Below are 14,815 nucleotides of genomic sequence, written 5' to 3'. Positions count from 1 at the left end.
TTTTTTTTTTTTTTTTTGGCAGTTTTATTGCTGAGTAGTATTTCACTGGATGGATAGACCAGATTTCATTTATCCATTCACCAGCTGCAGGTCATCTGGGTTATCTCCAGTTTTTGGAGATAATGAATAAAGCTGCTGAGAAGATTCAAGGGCAGGGAGTGGGTCTCTCTTCAACACATACCTAATCTCACATCGATCATGGGAGGAAGGGAGAATAGGTTTTACTATCTCCCTCAGACAGATGAGAGAAATTGAGTCAAATCAAAATGACTTGCTGAGGGACTTCTCTGTGGTCCAGCGGTTAAGAATCTGCCTTGCAATGCAGGGGATGCGGGTTCGATCCCTGGTAGGGAAACTAAGATCCCACATGCCGAGAAGCTACTGAACCTGAAAGCCACAACTAGAGAGTCCAAGTGCTGCAACTAAGACCCAATGTCACCAAACAAATGAATATTTAAGAAATGACTTGCTGAGATTTTATAATGGATTTTCATATAGTTTGGTATGGCTGAGCCAATTTCAACATGCAGATTTCCAGGATAAGACAGATTGTTTTCTCTGGACTGAGAGTACCCGGTTGGTGTTAGCCCTCTGATATTAGAAGACACTGTTCACCCATCAAAGGGGTACTAAGAATGGAAGAGGAGGCGAGATTTGGTAGCAATAGTTACTTATTGACCTCTGACCATCTGAATGGTTTGAGACTCTTACCAGAGAGGTAAACACAGATTACAGGTTCTAAGCAAAGTTTAGGGGCTTTCTGGGGGTGACATTATATTTCCTTCATCTAAAAGGTCATCATTTGAAACATAAAAGAATGCATCTATCTAGCTAGCAATTTATGGTTGTCATCATGTGGTGTTAGCCTGATCAGAAGTGATTTCTCCTTTGATTTTAATAACTTTCCTTTTACAAATATTTTTTAAAGCATATATAACATTATATTATAGAAAAATGAGAAAACATAGGTAAGAAAAAGGAAAAAACTAAAACCATCCATTATCACACCAAGATACAACTGTCTATATTCTCTCCCTCTTCACTCCACAACCAAGTTTTTTTTTTTTTTTTAAGATGACATCTCTAATTTATTTATTTATTTTTGGCTACACTGTGCAGCATGCAGACTCTCAGTTCCCTGACCAAGAACTGAACCAGTGCCCTGCCTTGGGAGCACAGAGTCTTAACCACTGGACTGCCAGGGATGTCCCCAATCAAGGGTTTTTAAATCGCTTTTATAAGGTTCTTCCTGTCATTATTTTCATTTGGAAATCACAAAAACATGAGCAAAATCCATCACCTCATGCAATATTGCATCTTCCAGTTCTTTTTAACACATATACATTCTACACACATAGTTTAAAAAACTGGGCCAAATCCTATGTAGTATTTTGTAACCTTTCTTCACAACATTTTTAACCATCTCTTTTTGACAACAGGTTTTTAAGGCTGCTAAGTATTCTGTTATATTGATGCAATATATTTAAGTGATCCTTAAATTGTTAACATTTATTTACAAAGTCACCTTTTTAGCTAAACTTTTTTGGACAACCTTAATTCTTCAAGACAAATTCCTAGAGGTGGAACCAATGAGTCAAAAGGCCTGAGGAGTTTACTGACAATCTTTATGCTTATTTTAGCCTGAGTCTCCTGAATCAATTTTCACCAGCAAGTTTTGATCTTGAAAACTTTTAAATCCACAAATGTAAAATTTGAGTCATTTTTCACATTTGCTTTATCTTCCCATCCTTTTCTCTTCCTTCCCCCCTCCTTTCTATATACTCCTCCCTCCACTGTTTGAAGGTAAATTACTGACATATGCTGGATCATTTTCTACTTTAGCCTACCCAAAATGTATCACTTTGGGGACATTGAGGCATTCAACATGGCTTCTTAGATTAAGCTGGAATCAAAATGTTTGATTCTGGAAATAATTCCATTTCCCTAAGTAATACTGGGTTGGCCAAGAAGTCTGTTCAGTTAGTTCAGTAACATCCTTGTTGAAACTGAAAAATACGTCATTTTAACTTAAAACCAAACGCACTTTTTGGCCAACCCAATATAAAGGGAATTTAAGGAACTCTCAACTATTATGCCCCTTCTCCCGATTCATCCTCTTCTGTTGAAGAGTGTCTGACTTCTGCCCATGTTTCTCAGTGCTATGCCCAGTGCATGGGACAATCCACTGGCTCAAGAATCAGGGGATCTGAGTTACAGGCCCAGTTGGCCACTCATGAAAGATGAGGACTCTTTGGACTTCAGATTCCTCATCTGAAAAATGCAGATAACACTTGCAAAGGTCATATTCTGATAGTGAACAAGCTAAGCTCCTTTTAAATATTGTGAAATATTATTAGAGTAACTCTTCCAGGAGTCACTTCTCCTGGAAGAACACTGGGAGTACCTGAAGTCTTTGTTGGTGACAGGAAATATGTCGATGGCAAAGGGTTTTACCGTCACCTCCCGGACAGGTCCTTCACCATCTCTGCCATCTGGTGAATCAGTTCCCATCTGGAATCGCCCACCTGGTAGCTGGACCATGTTGACTGTCTGCCCATTTCCTGCAGAGGAAAAAAAGAGTGGTCATTAATTACATGAATATATATAAAACAAGTGGCAATATTTGGATCATATGTAAGACTCAATGCTATAGTGAAAAAATCTGGAGGCTGAAAAATTTGGCTTTAAATTCTTATTCTGTCACTTAATTTGCTGAATGACCTTGGGCAAATTACTTCTTCTGGATTTCAGTTTCTTCATCTATAAAATGGGGGTAATATCTAACTAACTCAAATGCATGGCTATATTAAAATGTGTGAAATGTTTAGCACATGGTAGGTTTTCAACAAATGATTTTCTTTCTTTACCTCTCTGTCCCTCTACATGACAACCCTTTGTCCCAGTGAGATAAATCTAAACATTGTAAGAATCTGCCTGCCAGTGCAGGAGACCAGGTTTGATCCTTGGGTTGGGAAGATCCCCTGGAGAAAGAAGTAGCAACCCACTGCAGAACACTTGCCTGGGAAATTCCATGGACAGAGGAGCCTGGTAGGCTACAGTCCCTGGAGTCGCAAGAGTCCGACACGAGTTATCGACTAAACAACAGCATAGCCTTAAATACATCTATCAACTTTCCATTCATTCTTCCGCTCATGTTGTTTCTTTGCCTCTTCTCCATTACATAAGAAAGAAAAGAACTACATCTATTTTCCCAGGTTATACCTGGCACCTAGCACAAGTGCACAAAAATTATCATCAAATAATCGAATGAACTCTCTCATACATGCTGTTTGAATACCTCAAAAAAAAAATCATAGTATTAAAAGGATCTTTATTTCAACTCCCTCATTTGACAGGAAGAAACCAAGACCCTAAAGGCCACACTCCTCTGGCTTGATGTACTACTTTGTTGTGTTTTTACCTAAAGATGTCTAAGTACTCTAAGTTCCCTAAAGGCAGAGTCCACACGTTTTCATGTCCCCCAGAATCTTATCTTTGGCCCTTTTCTGGATCTCATTCTGACACACACTAATGATTTAATCAACTTTAAGGGAGGCTGGAGGGTGGAATAGAGCAAGCAGGAGATTCTCAGACTAAAAGAGAATTAAGAAACAACACACAATAGCAATATTTGAATTTTATTTGGACATTAATTCCACAAGTAAACTATAATTTAAGAACAGAGCAGATAGATTTGAACACTAACTGGATGTTTAATGACATTAAGGAGTATTGTTAATTTTTTAGGTGGGAGAGTTAGTGATACTTTGTGTGTGTGTGTGTGTGTGTGTGATTTCTTGTCTTTTTGGCTACTCAAACTAAATAATTACGAATAAAACTGTATTGTGCCTCAATTCACTCCAAACTAAATCTCCCAGAGGAATGGAAAAATGGAAGGGGTTACAAACAAGCAAGATTAAAATTGGCAACTGTTTAAACTGGGAAACAGGTACGTGGCGGGGGGCGGGGGGAGGCGGCGGGGGGCGGGCGGGAGAGGCTTGTTTTATTAATTTTTTTTATGCTCAAAAGATTCCAGAATAATAAATTAAAAAGTTTAAAAAAAAAAAAGTGAAATACAACGATATGAGCTGTTAACCCCCTCGCCCAGCTGGCCGCCTCTGGGAGGTACCTCCGGGCGCTGCCAGCCGCGGTGGCCGAGCGCCCCAGCCCTTTCCTCCTGCCTCCTGGGACAGTCGGGCAGGCCAGCACACTGACCTAGTTCGAGCCACCGGCCGGAGAGGAGCGACAGCACAGTCAGCAGCGGCGACAGCGAAATGCCCATGCCGGGAACACGAGCCCCCGGAGCACCGCTGCAGGAGTAGCACCACCCTGCGGCTCTGTTGCGCACGCGCCCCGCACGCCTCACGTCGGCGGCCGTGCCCTGCGCGCGCGTGCGCACTGTTCACGAGAGCCCACCCAGCTAGCAGTCAGTCCGGAGTTAGGCGGCGACTAGAGTCCCAAATTCCCACGTTGTGTTCTAGAACCGGTTAAGAAGCTATTTCCTCAGGATTAAGGTCTAGAAGCTGAAGCTCCAGTATTTTGGTCATCTGATTTGAACAGCTGACTCACTGGAAAAGTCCCTGATGCTCGGAATGGTTGAGGGAAGAGGGCGTCAGAGGATGAGAAGGCTGGATGGCATCACCAATGCAATGGATGTGAACTTGGGCAAACTGGGAGATGGTGAGGGGCAGGGAGGTCTGGGCGTGCTGCAGTCCATGGGGTTGCAAAGAGTCAGTCGGATACGACTGGGAGACTGAACAGTCTAGAGGCCCTGCCAATTCAGAATCCCCTTAAGTTGTGAACCACTGGATGGATTGATTTCCTTCCCTTTTATATGCAGATTCCTTTTGTACCCTGGAATACCATCTTGACAGCACAGAAAGGTTTTAACTTCATATTTATTACACACTCACTGTAGGCAACTGCCAACTCCTCAAAACACAAAGTTTAGCAACACAATTTCACTTTCAAGGGCTTCAGATATACCTACTGTATTTTGTGCGAACATGTAGAAGAGAACAGTTTTTAAACAGGACACTGGAGGATTTAAGGATATCAGTATAAGCAAAGGTTCTGAGCTGTGAAAATAACGATCTTGCCAGAAAATCTACCTCACTAGTCCTTAGTCACCATATTTTCAGTCGTGTTTTTAACCTCTGCCTGTATTTTGCCACTTTATACTTTCAGCTCTTTGAACCCCTCTTGCCTCTAGTTCCATCTTTCTACTCACGATAACTTAACACTTCTGGGAAGCATTTTAGTAAAGCTACTTTAAAAGCATGAAAAGTCCAAAGTATGCTTGGGAAGCAGGAATGCTTCAAAACTTTAGGTTATTTAAGTCTTACGCTTAATGACAGGGAACTATTGGAAATAAATTAAAATACATCCATTAGAAGAAATTATTAAACTATTAAAATTTGGTTTTCAATGAATATTTAATAACAATGTAGATAACATATGCTTATCTAATATTTTTATATCACTGAGGGTAAAGCAAAATGTCCTGTTTACTGGGTAAGTATGACCTGCTGTATGTGGACACTGCAGTGCAATTTTTAAAATACTGTAATTATAATTTCAGAACTTCAGAATCTGAATACGTGCCAGTGTTCTCTCCTTTTTTAATATGGGAAAAGAAAATCCTTTGAAGATCATTTGAAGCTTGGACCAAAATTCCATAGCTGTATTATTAGGATCACTCTGTAGTCTTCAGGATTCAGATACAAGGGAAGCTTCAATTCAACCTTTTAGAGAAGACATTCCAGCTCTCATGATCTCATCAACCAGGAGAATGTTGGTGGCAATCACAGTGCTGAAAACGGGGGGAAAAAAATCAAGACAGCTCAGGTTTGAGGTATGAACTCTAATTCAACTCAATCTCCAACTAACTTGTGCAAATTATGTCAAATTCCCCCTGTACCCCTACATACACAGAAGACTAGCTTCAGCTGCTATACTTCCGACTGATTACATTTTCTTATGGGAAGAAAATGAAACAAAATGTACCAATTTTAAAGAGTATGAAGGCTCCTTAAGTGTTATTTTACAGTTCTGGCTTTCCCAAACTTACCAGGAGTGAAGAAGCTGTTTCTTTACACAATAGTTATCCCATATGCCTGCTTCTGCTGCTACCATTGGTTCACCTGAAAAGTAACTCAGTCTTCTTAAAATCACATAGAGCAGGTTCATAAGATCAGAATGCTGTCTAAAAGAACTAATAAGAGTATTTTGTGCTGCTTTACTCATCAGTGTTTACTCATTTCTCCAGTATTAACTATGAGAACGCAAAGTTCCTCAATTAGCCCAATGCTGTATTACAGACCATGACTCCTATGCATAGCAGCTTTGATGAGTGGCTGATCTCTAGTTAGAATACTTTCAGTGACAGGAATGCTGTATTTGGTTGCCGAACATTTGAACATGTATCTTTTTCTGGAGACATTCTTGTTTGTCCATATTAAAGTACAGCACTTGAACTATAATCTGGCAAGACAGGCTTATCATTTCCCTCATTCCAGAGAAATCTTTATTTACTGGGAATCTGGGAATGACATATACACATTATTATATATAGAATAGATACTAAGAGCCTACTGTATAGCACAGGGAACTCTACTCAATACTCTGCAATGATCTATATGGGAATAAACTCTAAAAAAAAGTGGATATATGTATGTAACTGATTCACTTTGCTGTACAGCATAAACACAACACTGTAAATCAACTACACTCCAATAAAAATTAAAAAGAGAAACGTTTTACATTAACTTGAATGTAAATGCTGCTGTTCACAACAGGTCTTCCACATACTGCACAGATGTATGTACATCTTCCACTTTCTACTTGTATGATCTGTACTACACTGGCCTAACATCAAAGCCTTCATCATTTCATTAGATTTGGTTCCCTCTTCCAGCTTTTGCTATCCTTAGCCTGTTTTCACCCATAAATATGATCATCAAATATATCACTTTAATCAAAGTCCCTGATAAAAAGGTGACTAAAACAAGCTCAATATGAAACCCTTCAACATACACCTGAACCACCTAGCACAACTCAGCAGTATCAGCAATCTGTACTCTGCTTATAGCATCTAGATCTCCCCCTTCAAACGGCTGCATCCTCCTTACCAGTGTTCAAGTCCACACCCACAAGCTGACCGGATTCTGAATGTTCTGCTTGAACTTTAACTAGTGTTTCCTGGAGGTCAAAACCAGAGTTCTGAGCAAGAACCTAAAGGAAACAAATGTAACTATTTAAAGACAGGACCTACTAAGTGATAGTCAAGTCTAAAATAAAGAAATAGTATTTCAAACTAACAGTTAAAAAAAACTTTAATGAATGCAGACTGATATTAATGTTCACTTTACACAATGACTAATATACATTACTCATTCACCAATCCACCTCAATCTCAGCAATACACTAGCCATAAACTGTACCTTCAAATGAGCACACAATAGAAAACCAACATATTAATCTTTCTCCAACTCTCTGCGACCCCATAGACTGTAGCCTGACAGGCTCCTCTGTCAATGGGGACTGTCCAGGCAAGAATACTGGAGTGGGTGGCCACGCCCTCCTCCAGGGAATCTTCCCAACCCAGGGATCGAACCCAGGTCTCCTGCATTGCAGGCATTCTTTACAATATGAGCCACCAGGGGAGTCCATATTAATCTTAGTTTAAAACAAATAAAAAGAAAAAGCAAGCTTGTACTCAAGGATAAGTCCTACACTACAACTTCAGATAGTCAAGCCTCCTGTCCAGAGGAACCAATACATTAGATATGGAGAAACACCTGTTCTAATGTTAGGGTGAAAATGGATGATATCTATTTATTCAAAATCCACATTATGAAAAAACCCACATCAAAAGCTTTCATTGGATGAATCACTTTGGCATAGTTTAGAAAACTGTTAAAAGCATTCACACCTTGGGAATAATGAGCAACGCATCAGCAAATGCTTGAACTCCAAGCTGGGCCCTGCCCTTTACACTGGGCTTGTATTTAACCAGGGCTTCTGCCATCGCCACTTCCACAGCGCCAGCACCTGGGACGACACAGCCTGTTGGGTGAGGGGAAGAGGAAAATGCTAAGATACAGAGAACATAAAACTGTTGAGTCAATTATAAGGAAAAACATACATTAAAACACAAGAAAGCCATTGATTTGAGAATTCCATGTAACCACAGCAAGTTTAATACTGCATTTGAAAGCGATACAAGCAACATCTCAAACAACAGAATGATTTAAGGAGCACATGCAAATCCTGCAAGCTTTTAGTTCATTTATTTGTATCCCCTTTTTAACAACAGCATGCTATGAAAAAACTTAGCATACCATCATAGCCATTTTAAAGGGAAAACATTACTTTTGCATGGTGTCTGGCTGTGTAAACTACTGACAAAAAGAACACAGTATTCAGCCATGCCTTTTAGACTAGAAAAAAGAATAAACACAGGGAAGATCTTACCATCATCAATAGCATTTTTAACAGCCCTCAAGCCATCTCTTATTGCATCTTTGATTTGAGTAAGCGTGTGCTTATTTGGTCCTTTGATCAATAATGTGACAGAGCGAGGATTGTTACATTTCTCAATAAAGGTGAACTTCTCTTCTCCCTGTGTGAAGAGATAGTATTTTAAAAAACAGGATATGGTTGTGCAAGGGATGACCAGAGGAGAGGGGCTTATGGAGGAATAAATGGGGTATTAATAGGGCACCACACTGATCACATTAAAGCTAATAATTTCTTTGAAAAAAGGTTACATAAATGAAATGTGATTTCCCCATCAAGGGCTTATTATTACTATGTACAAATCATCAAAATGTATGTAAACAAAGCAAAAACATTACCCTGAGTTTGGAAGAATTTTTAACTACTGAAGAATTCACGAACCAAAAAGTAGTATTATTTTGGGAAGAAAATACACTTACCAATGTATATTCATAGACAAGTCCTGCATGTCCCAAACAATCAGGATTTAGGTCATCAAGAGAATTTAGGGCTATCCCACCACAAGCAAGAGTCAGCCTGAAATATTCAAGTATTTTAAGGGAGATGCAGAAGTGCTTTTATTAGTTATATCTAGAGGTTAATTCTTTTTAGAAAGCAATCTTTTTCAGAATTACATACTAAAATCATGTTCTAAAATATATTTTACATAAGCCTTTCCATTTGCCACCAACCAGCTGAAAACTGGTCTTTTCTCCTAACTCCCCGTTTAAACCACTCTCCTCAAGTCAGTAAATACTCCTCCGACATGAAATCTAAAGATGCACCAAGAGCTCTGCGGGAGAAGTATTCTCTCAAACCCTTGATGCAGTCTCTTGATAAGGAAAAAACAGTACCATATAGGTCATCGTTTCAAAATAAAACAAGTATATATCAACACTCATAGCAGCACTATTCCCAAGAGTCAAGGTAGAAACCCAAAGAAATGTCCATGGACAGATAAATGAATCAACAACACGTGGTATTATTCATCCTGAAAAAGAAATGTGATCCCAACACATGCTACAACATCAACTTTGAAAAGACTACAGTAAGTGAAAATAAGCCAAATGCAGAAGGACAAATACTCCATGATTCCCTTACATGAGGTACCAAATTCATGAGACAGTAAGTGGACTAGTATTTACTGGCAAGACTGTGTACAGTTATTGTTTAGAAGTACAAATTTTCCATTTGCGATGGAAAAACTTCTGGAAACGAACGATGGTGCTAGGTGCACAACAATGTGAATTTCACTTTATGACACTGAATTATATATTTTAAAATTATAAACTTAATATTATGCATATTTTGTAAAAATAGAAAATTACAAACTCACAAAGATAAAAGGGAAAAAAGGAATAATCCAAGTTAACTTGCAAAATAAAGTGAAATTCCTGTCACACAGATAATCTGCCACCCGTACCTTTCCATGTTTCTCCTTTTAGCTCTGCGCAGAGCTATTATGCCTTCTTTGGCAAGAGCATCTAAGGAAAAGGGATCAATTCCCTGTAATAATAACAGAAGAAGTTTCAATATTTTACCATTAAAATAAAAATAGATACAGACTAGTTTATAAAACAAGATTTTTCACCTTTTGATTAATAACAACAAAACCTTTATCTGAATCACCACAGACTTTCCTTTTCAGTTCGATTATTTTTTTAACTCTGTCTTCGATGAATTTCCTTTCAGCTTTCACTAATTTCTCTCTCTCCTCTGCACTCTTGTAAAAAAAGCCAGAATTCACTTCTCTAAAAAAGAAGTTACAGACAGGGGAGGAAATATTTAGCAAGTGGTCACCAAGCTCCAATGCCACCCCCTGGTATGCTTTCAGAGGCTACTTCCTAGAATTTTCTGAATCCCTGGTGGAGGCACTTTGCCCTTTTTAGTGGAGACACTGAGTCTTAGGGGGAAAAAATGACTTGACCCAAATGCCAAGCTCGTTTCTAAGGAGCTATAAACTCACGTTTTTTCATATTCTAATGACACGTTGCACGTGAGGATGTATGCATCTTCCACCCTCTTCTTCATATCAGGATGCCGTGCCCCATGGTCCAAAACGAGACCTCTGATCAAGCTGTTAAAACACGGAAGAGATTATATTCTTACTTATTTCCAGATGGGGGTGTAAAATATGCTAACAAAATTAGAACACTGAGACTATATTGACAATTTTCACACAATCAACTTTATTTCTTGAGTTATTTGAATAGGACTTTTGGGTACTACCTAAGAAGGTTCAATTGTGAAAACACAAAATTCCAGAACATGACAAAAACAAGCCATTCAAATTAAAGCCACAACTCTTTCTTATACAGAAAATTCTCCACAGAAAACAGTCACAATTGGTTATTACACTGGTGATCACCTCCTTTTAAAAATGTTTTCAAACTAGGTCTCTGAAATAATTTATCTCTAAAATTCCTCAAAGTCTCCTATATGCTCTGTACTCAATAGTTCAATAAATGCCAAATGACTGATGAAGCTGACTTTCCAGGATCATTCTGACTATAAATACAAAAAATTGACTTCAAGAGATAATACTGCTGAGTAAATGATAACTTGTCTAGGCAATATACATTAATTCAAAAAAAATTAGGCAAAAATAGGTACTGTGTAAGCTTCAAATGTGTACTCTGAAGTATTTCATAGCATTGTAACACCTACCTTGTATCTGTTTCAGATTTATGTTTCATCTCCATGATCTCAACCATGAAGAGGTCAATAGGTTCATCTTGTTTTTTAATGGCCAAAATGGAGTCCACTACGGCCTGCAACAGGAGTGTAACCATTCAATAAATTTGATTTGTGGAAGTTGAGACATTTATGGTACTTATTCTTCACAGATGTTTAAAGCAGTTTCTTGTCTTTGAAAATCTCTGAACTGATCTAAGTCTTTTTCTACATGCTAACAGAACAGAATGCACTATGTGTAAAGGGCTGGAGTAATTTACATTCCTGAAACCTCTCTTGTAATTAAAGAACCACTGACACCTCTACAATAAAAAATACTGACAACAGGAAACTTTTTAATAATAAAATCTCCATTTTATAAACCCCCTTTACTGAAAGGTCTGATTATATCTTTGTAACCTGGCCAGGAATACTACTAATACTATGATTTTCTCACTTTACTTCTTCTAGGGACACAGATCAGGTTATTACTGCCACAAAAATGAACTTTATGGCTGACCAAATATTTAGTTGACACAGTATGACACTGTGAAGAGTTTAGATGGCACTCTCTAGTTGCAATTAGTAAGAATACTGATATTTCCAGTTGCCAGGGGTTCTCAGTATAGGCGTAAAGTACCAGACACATGTTAAACTTAACACATACCTCTGTTAAGACATCTGCAAGTTCAGCATGAACTTTAGTACGTAGAGATGTTCTGGCCACGTCTATAAGTGTTTCCCTGTCCATCTCTTTGCTTACTTTGACTTGTTCCAAGAACTGAAGTGCCTTTTCCTTTGCAGCTTCAAATCCTTCTGTAATTATTCTGGGATGAAGACCCTATAGTAAACATACAATTACAAAACCACCACTAACACTAGAAATCTTCAGGTAGATGCTAACTACAGTTCATTACAAAGCAAATTTATGAAAGTTTATTCTGCATCATTCATACCCTTAAACACAATTAATATAATGTGCTGACTTTCTGAATACATTTAAAAGGATAAATAGTCCTTTCAATGCAGAGGAAAAGAACAGACATTACTCTAGCACAGAGTCAAAGCCAAGGGAACTACAAAGCACACTTGGGTGTTCACTGTGCAAACCACAAGGGATAATGCCCCAAACTCAAAATTGTGTCATAACAATTTGACTATTACATCTTTTCTATAGGTAATCTGAAATTAATTCACATCATTTCCTAATGAAAAACAGAGAGACTGTTTTTCAGCCTGTCTTTCTCTTTCCAAGAAATCCTTCCTACATCAGACTAGTACTGAAGTTTGCTTTACCCGTGGAACTACTGAAAGTTAAGAAATTTATGGCATTCTTAAATTTTGTTGACTCTTTCGTTAAAAATATGCCATCGTGAATACCGCATTTCTAGATCTCAATTATTAAGCTATGTTATAGACATATAAAAAATTATATATGGAATGCAACTTGATTGAAAAAACGAAACAAAAACACCTTTCAGGTCAACAAAGATTATTCAGCTCGAGGATGACAATAAATTTGTCAGACAAGGATACAGACTCTGGTTCCCAGATTTAAGCCCTTTGCTCTTTACATTCCATTATATGGCCTCAGCTACTATCAGTACATCAGTCTGTAGGAGTCAAACTGAGATTATTTCTTATTGACAACGAAGTTTCAAAGCAGCACAAGAATCATGTATACCTCAGAAATGTAGAGATCCGCCTGCTTCAGCAGCTCTCCGATGATGAGGACATTGGAAGTGGTGCCATCACCAGTTATGTCATCCTGGGCTGTTGCTACTTTGGCTATTAAGGAGGCTGTTGGGTGCTGAATTTGCTGCAAGTAGAGAAAGAGAAAAATTCCTTAAACAACTTAAAATTAAAATAGTCCAAATATACCTTAAGATGTGTAAATGGCTAATCTATTTGCACAAAATGTCAAAGTATGCAGCTACAAATTGCTCTGATTAAAAACTCATGATTAGCTATTCTGAGTTATCAGTTTATGACAATAACATTTTCATGTATAATTTACTTCTCAGATTATCTTGACTTTATCGATGAGGAAATATGAGGCCCAGTGAAGGTTTACTCAAGGTAATGGGGCTAACAAGTAATAGCAACAATTTCAAATCCATGCAAGCCTCTTTATAACAAATGTAGGATTCTTGTGAGAATAAACCAAGTGCCTTTTAAAAATGAAAGCTCAGCAGCCCAGTTATTATTTGGCACTGCGCAAACAATTTACAACGGAAAAAACCCACTTAGCCTCTTTAGCAAATATTACCACAGTGGATGTTAAGTCACTGTGGAACAGTTTTGGAAGAACAAAATATTAATGTCTGTCACCCACAGATTCTTAACTACAAAGTATCCAATCATGGCTCCTGCACTGTTCTTGTCTCCTTTATTGTCCTTTACTACAGCCTTTTATGTCTTTAGGGACACTGACCGTTTTAAGAATCTAAACAGACTAGCTTACTAGATTAGGTAAAATTAAATAGTCAGATAAAGATAGCTTTTCTGACATCGACTTTAAACTATGACTCCTATTTTTCTCTGCAAGCAGAGGCCACCACTTAACCCACCAACAAAAACTACACCTTCCAGGTTAGCTAATTCATACTGAAGATAGTAACAAAACATCTGGACATTGAAGGTATGATACGCTATTTTCAAAGCCTTAAATCTTATTTTAAACTCAAAACATAGGCAAGTCATTTCCTTTTCTAGGATTTTAACTGTTTTGGGGGAACTTAGGGAAATGACCGCTCCTCTCAATAACCTCAGATTCTTAGTCACTGGGACTTTAAAAATGGTAAGTTTTATTTCTCCTTCAGATGGTGGTGGTGAAGTGTGATGTAACACAAAAGAACTGTTTGAAAAAGTACAACCATTCTGCCGCATTTTGCCTGTCATTCCTCTTAGTTCTTCAGGTTTTATTAGAATTTTAATTAACACCCTTTAAAGAAAGCCTTAAATGGTAAGAGTAAGGGATTCAAAGTAGACTTTATTAGACTCCAGGGCTCCTCACTATTCGGTACTGTCAATTATAGTACTGATAACATTTTTTCCTACTCCTTCCACTGTCTGGAAAACTACCTTTTGAGAGTAAAAATCTTCCTACAAATCAAATGTACTACGGAAAACCAAGACACTTTGGATCTAGGACAGCAGCCTCTCACCATTTCATGAAGCAGCACATTTCCATCTTTAGTGAGTTTGATGTCTCCAGCACCAGAAACAAGCCTGTTCAATGGGCAGAAATGAATCGCACTGTGACTTTTTCAATGGAGATCAAGTTAAGAGGCCCTTAACAATCGGGTTTTGACCAGATCTTCAAGAGCTGGGGCAAAGGGGTTGGTTCTCTGTACCCCGCTAACAGGAATAGCGCAGTGCTCACCCCTCTAGTGTCTGGGAAAGAGTCTGAAAGGGCGCTCAAGTCCCAAGCGCGGAGGAGCGCCGCGCACGCGGGCAGCTTTGTTCTCGGCGAAGGAATCGAGCACCAGGATACGGCCAGGGCAAAAAATACGACCCAACCGGGACAATACGGGGAAGAAGGGCAGCAGTGGCGAGCGCACAGGCCCAGAGGCGGCGAGTTCCACGCCTCGGTCCCCGGCGCAGGCCCGCGACAGCGCGAGGTGGACGGGGGCCGCCCGGC

General features: G+C 38.8%; 2 protein-coding genes across 2 annotated transcripts in view; both read right to left on the bottom strand.

Annotated features, from left to right (window-relative positions):
* SUMF2 (sulfatase modifying factor 2) overlaps positions 1-4,377 on the bottom strand; it is a 10,965-nt gene extending 6,588 nt beyond the window's left edge. Inside the window, exons 1-2 of the mRNA XM_010837390.1 lie at positions 4,216-4,377; positions 2,405-2,561 (exon numbers count right to left, since the gene is read on the bottom strand). Coding sequence (XP_010835692.1) covers positions 2,405-2,561; positions 4,216-4,282 — 224 coding nt within the window. The 5' untranslated portion in view covers positions 4,283-4,377. The remainder of the gene's footprint in view (positions 1-2,404; positions 2,562-4,215) is intronic.
* Positions 4,378-4,880: 503 nt separating this feature from the next.
* CCT6A (chaperonin containing TCP1, subunit 6A (zeta 1)) overlaps positions 4,881-14,815 on the bottom strand; it is a 10,311-nt gene continuing 376 nt past the window's right edge. The window contains 13 exon segments of the mRNA XM_010837391.1: positions 4,881-5,812; positions 6,071-6,143; positions 7,131-7,233; positions 7,934-8,067; positions 8,476-8,623; positions 8,940-9,036; positions 9,923-10,005; positions 10,091-10,250; positions 10,466-10,576; positions 11,167-11,270; positions 11,840-12,013; positions 12,857-12,991; positions 14,340-14,403. Of these exon segments, the coding sequence (XP_010835693.1) occupies positions 5,740-5,812; positions 6,071-6,143; positions 7,131-7,233; positions 7,934-8,067; positions 8,476-8,623; positions 8,940-9,036; positions 9,923-10,005; positions 10,091-10,250; positions 10,466-10,576; positions 11,167-11,270; positions 11,840-12,013; positions 12,857-12,991; positions 14,340-14,403 (1,459 nt within the window). The 3' untranslated portion in view covers positions 4,881-5,739.

The sequence above is a fragment of the Bison bison genome, unplaced genomic scaffold (genome assembly GCF_000754665.1).
Source record: "Bison bison bison isolate TAMUID 2011002044 unplaced genomic scaffold, Bison_UMD1.0 scf7180017864072, whole genome shotgun sequence".
In the NCBI taxonomy this organism is placed as follows: Eukaryota; Metazoa; Chordata; class Mammalia; order Artiodactyla; family Bovidae; genus Bison; species Bison bison.
This window is presented reverse-complemented; position numbering and strand designations above follow the sequence as displayed.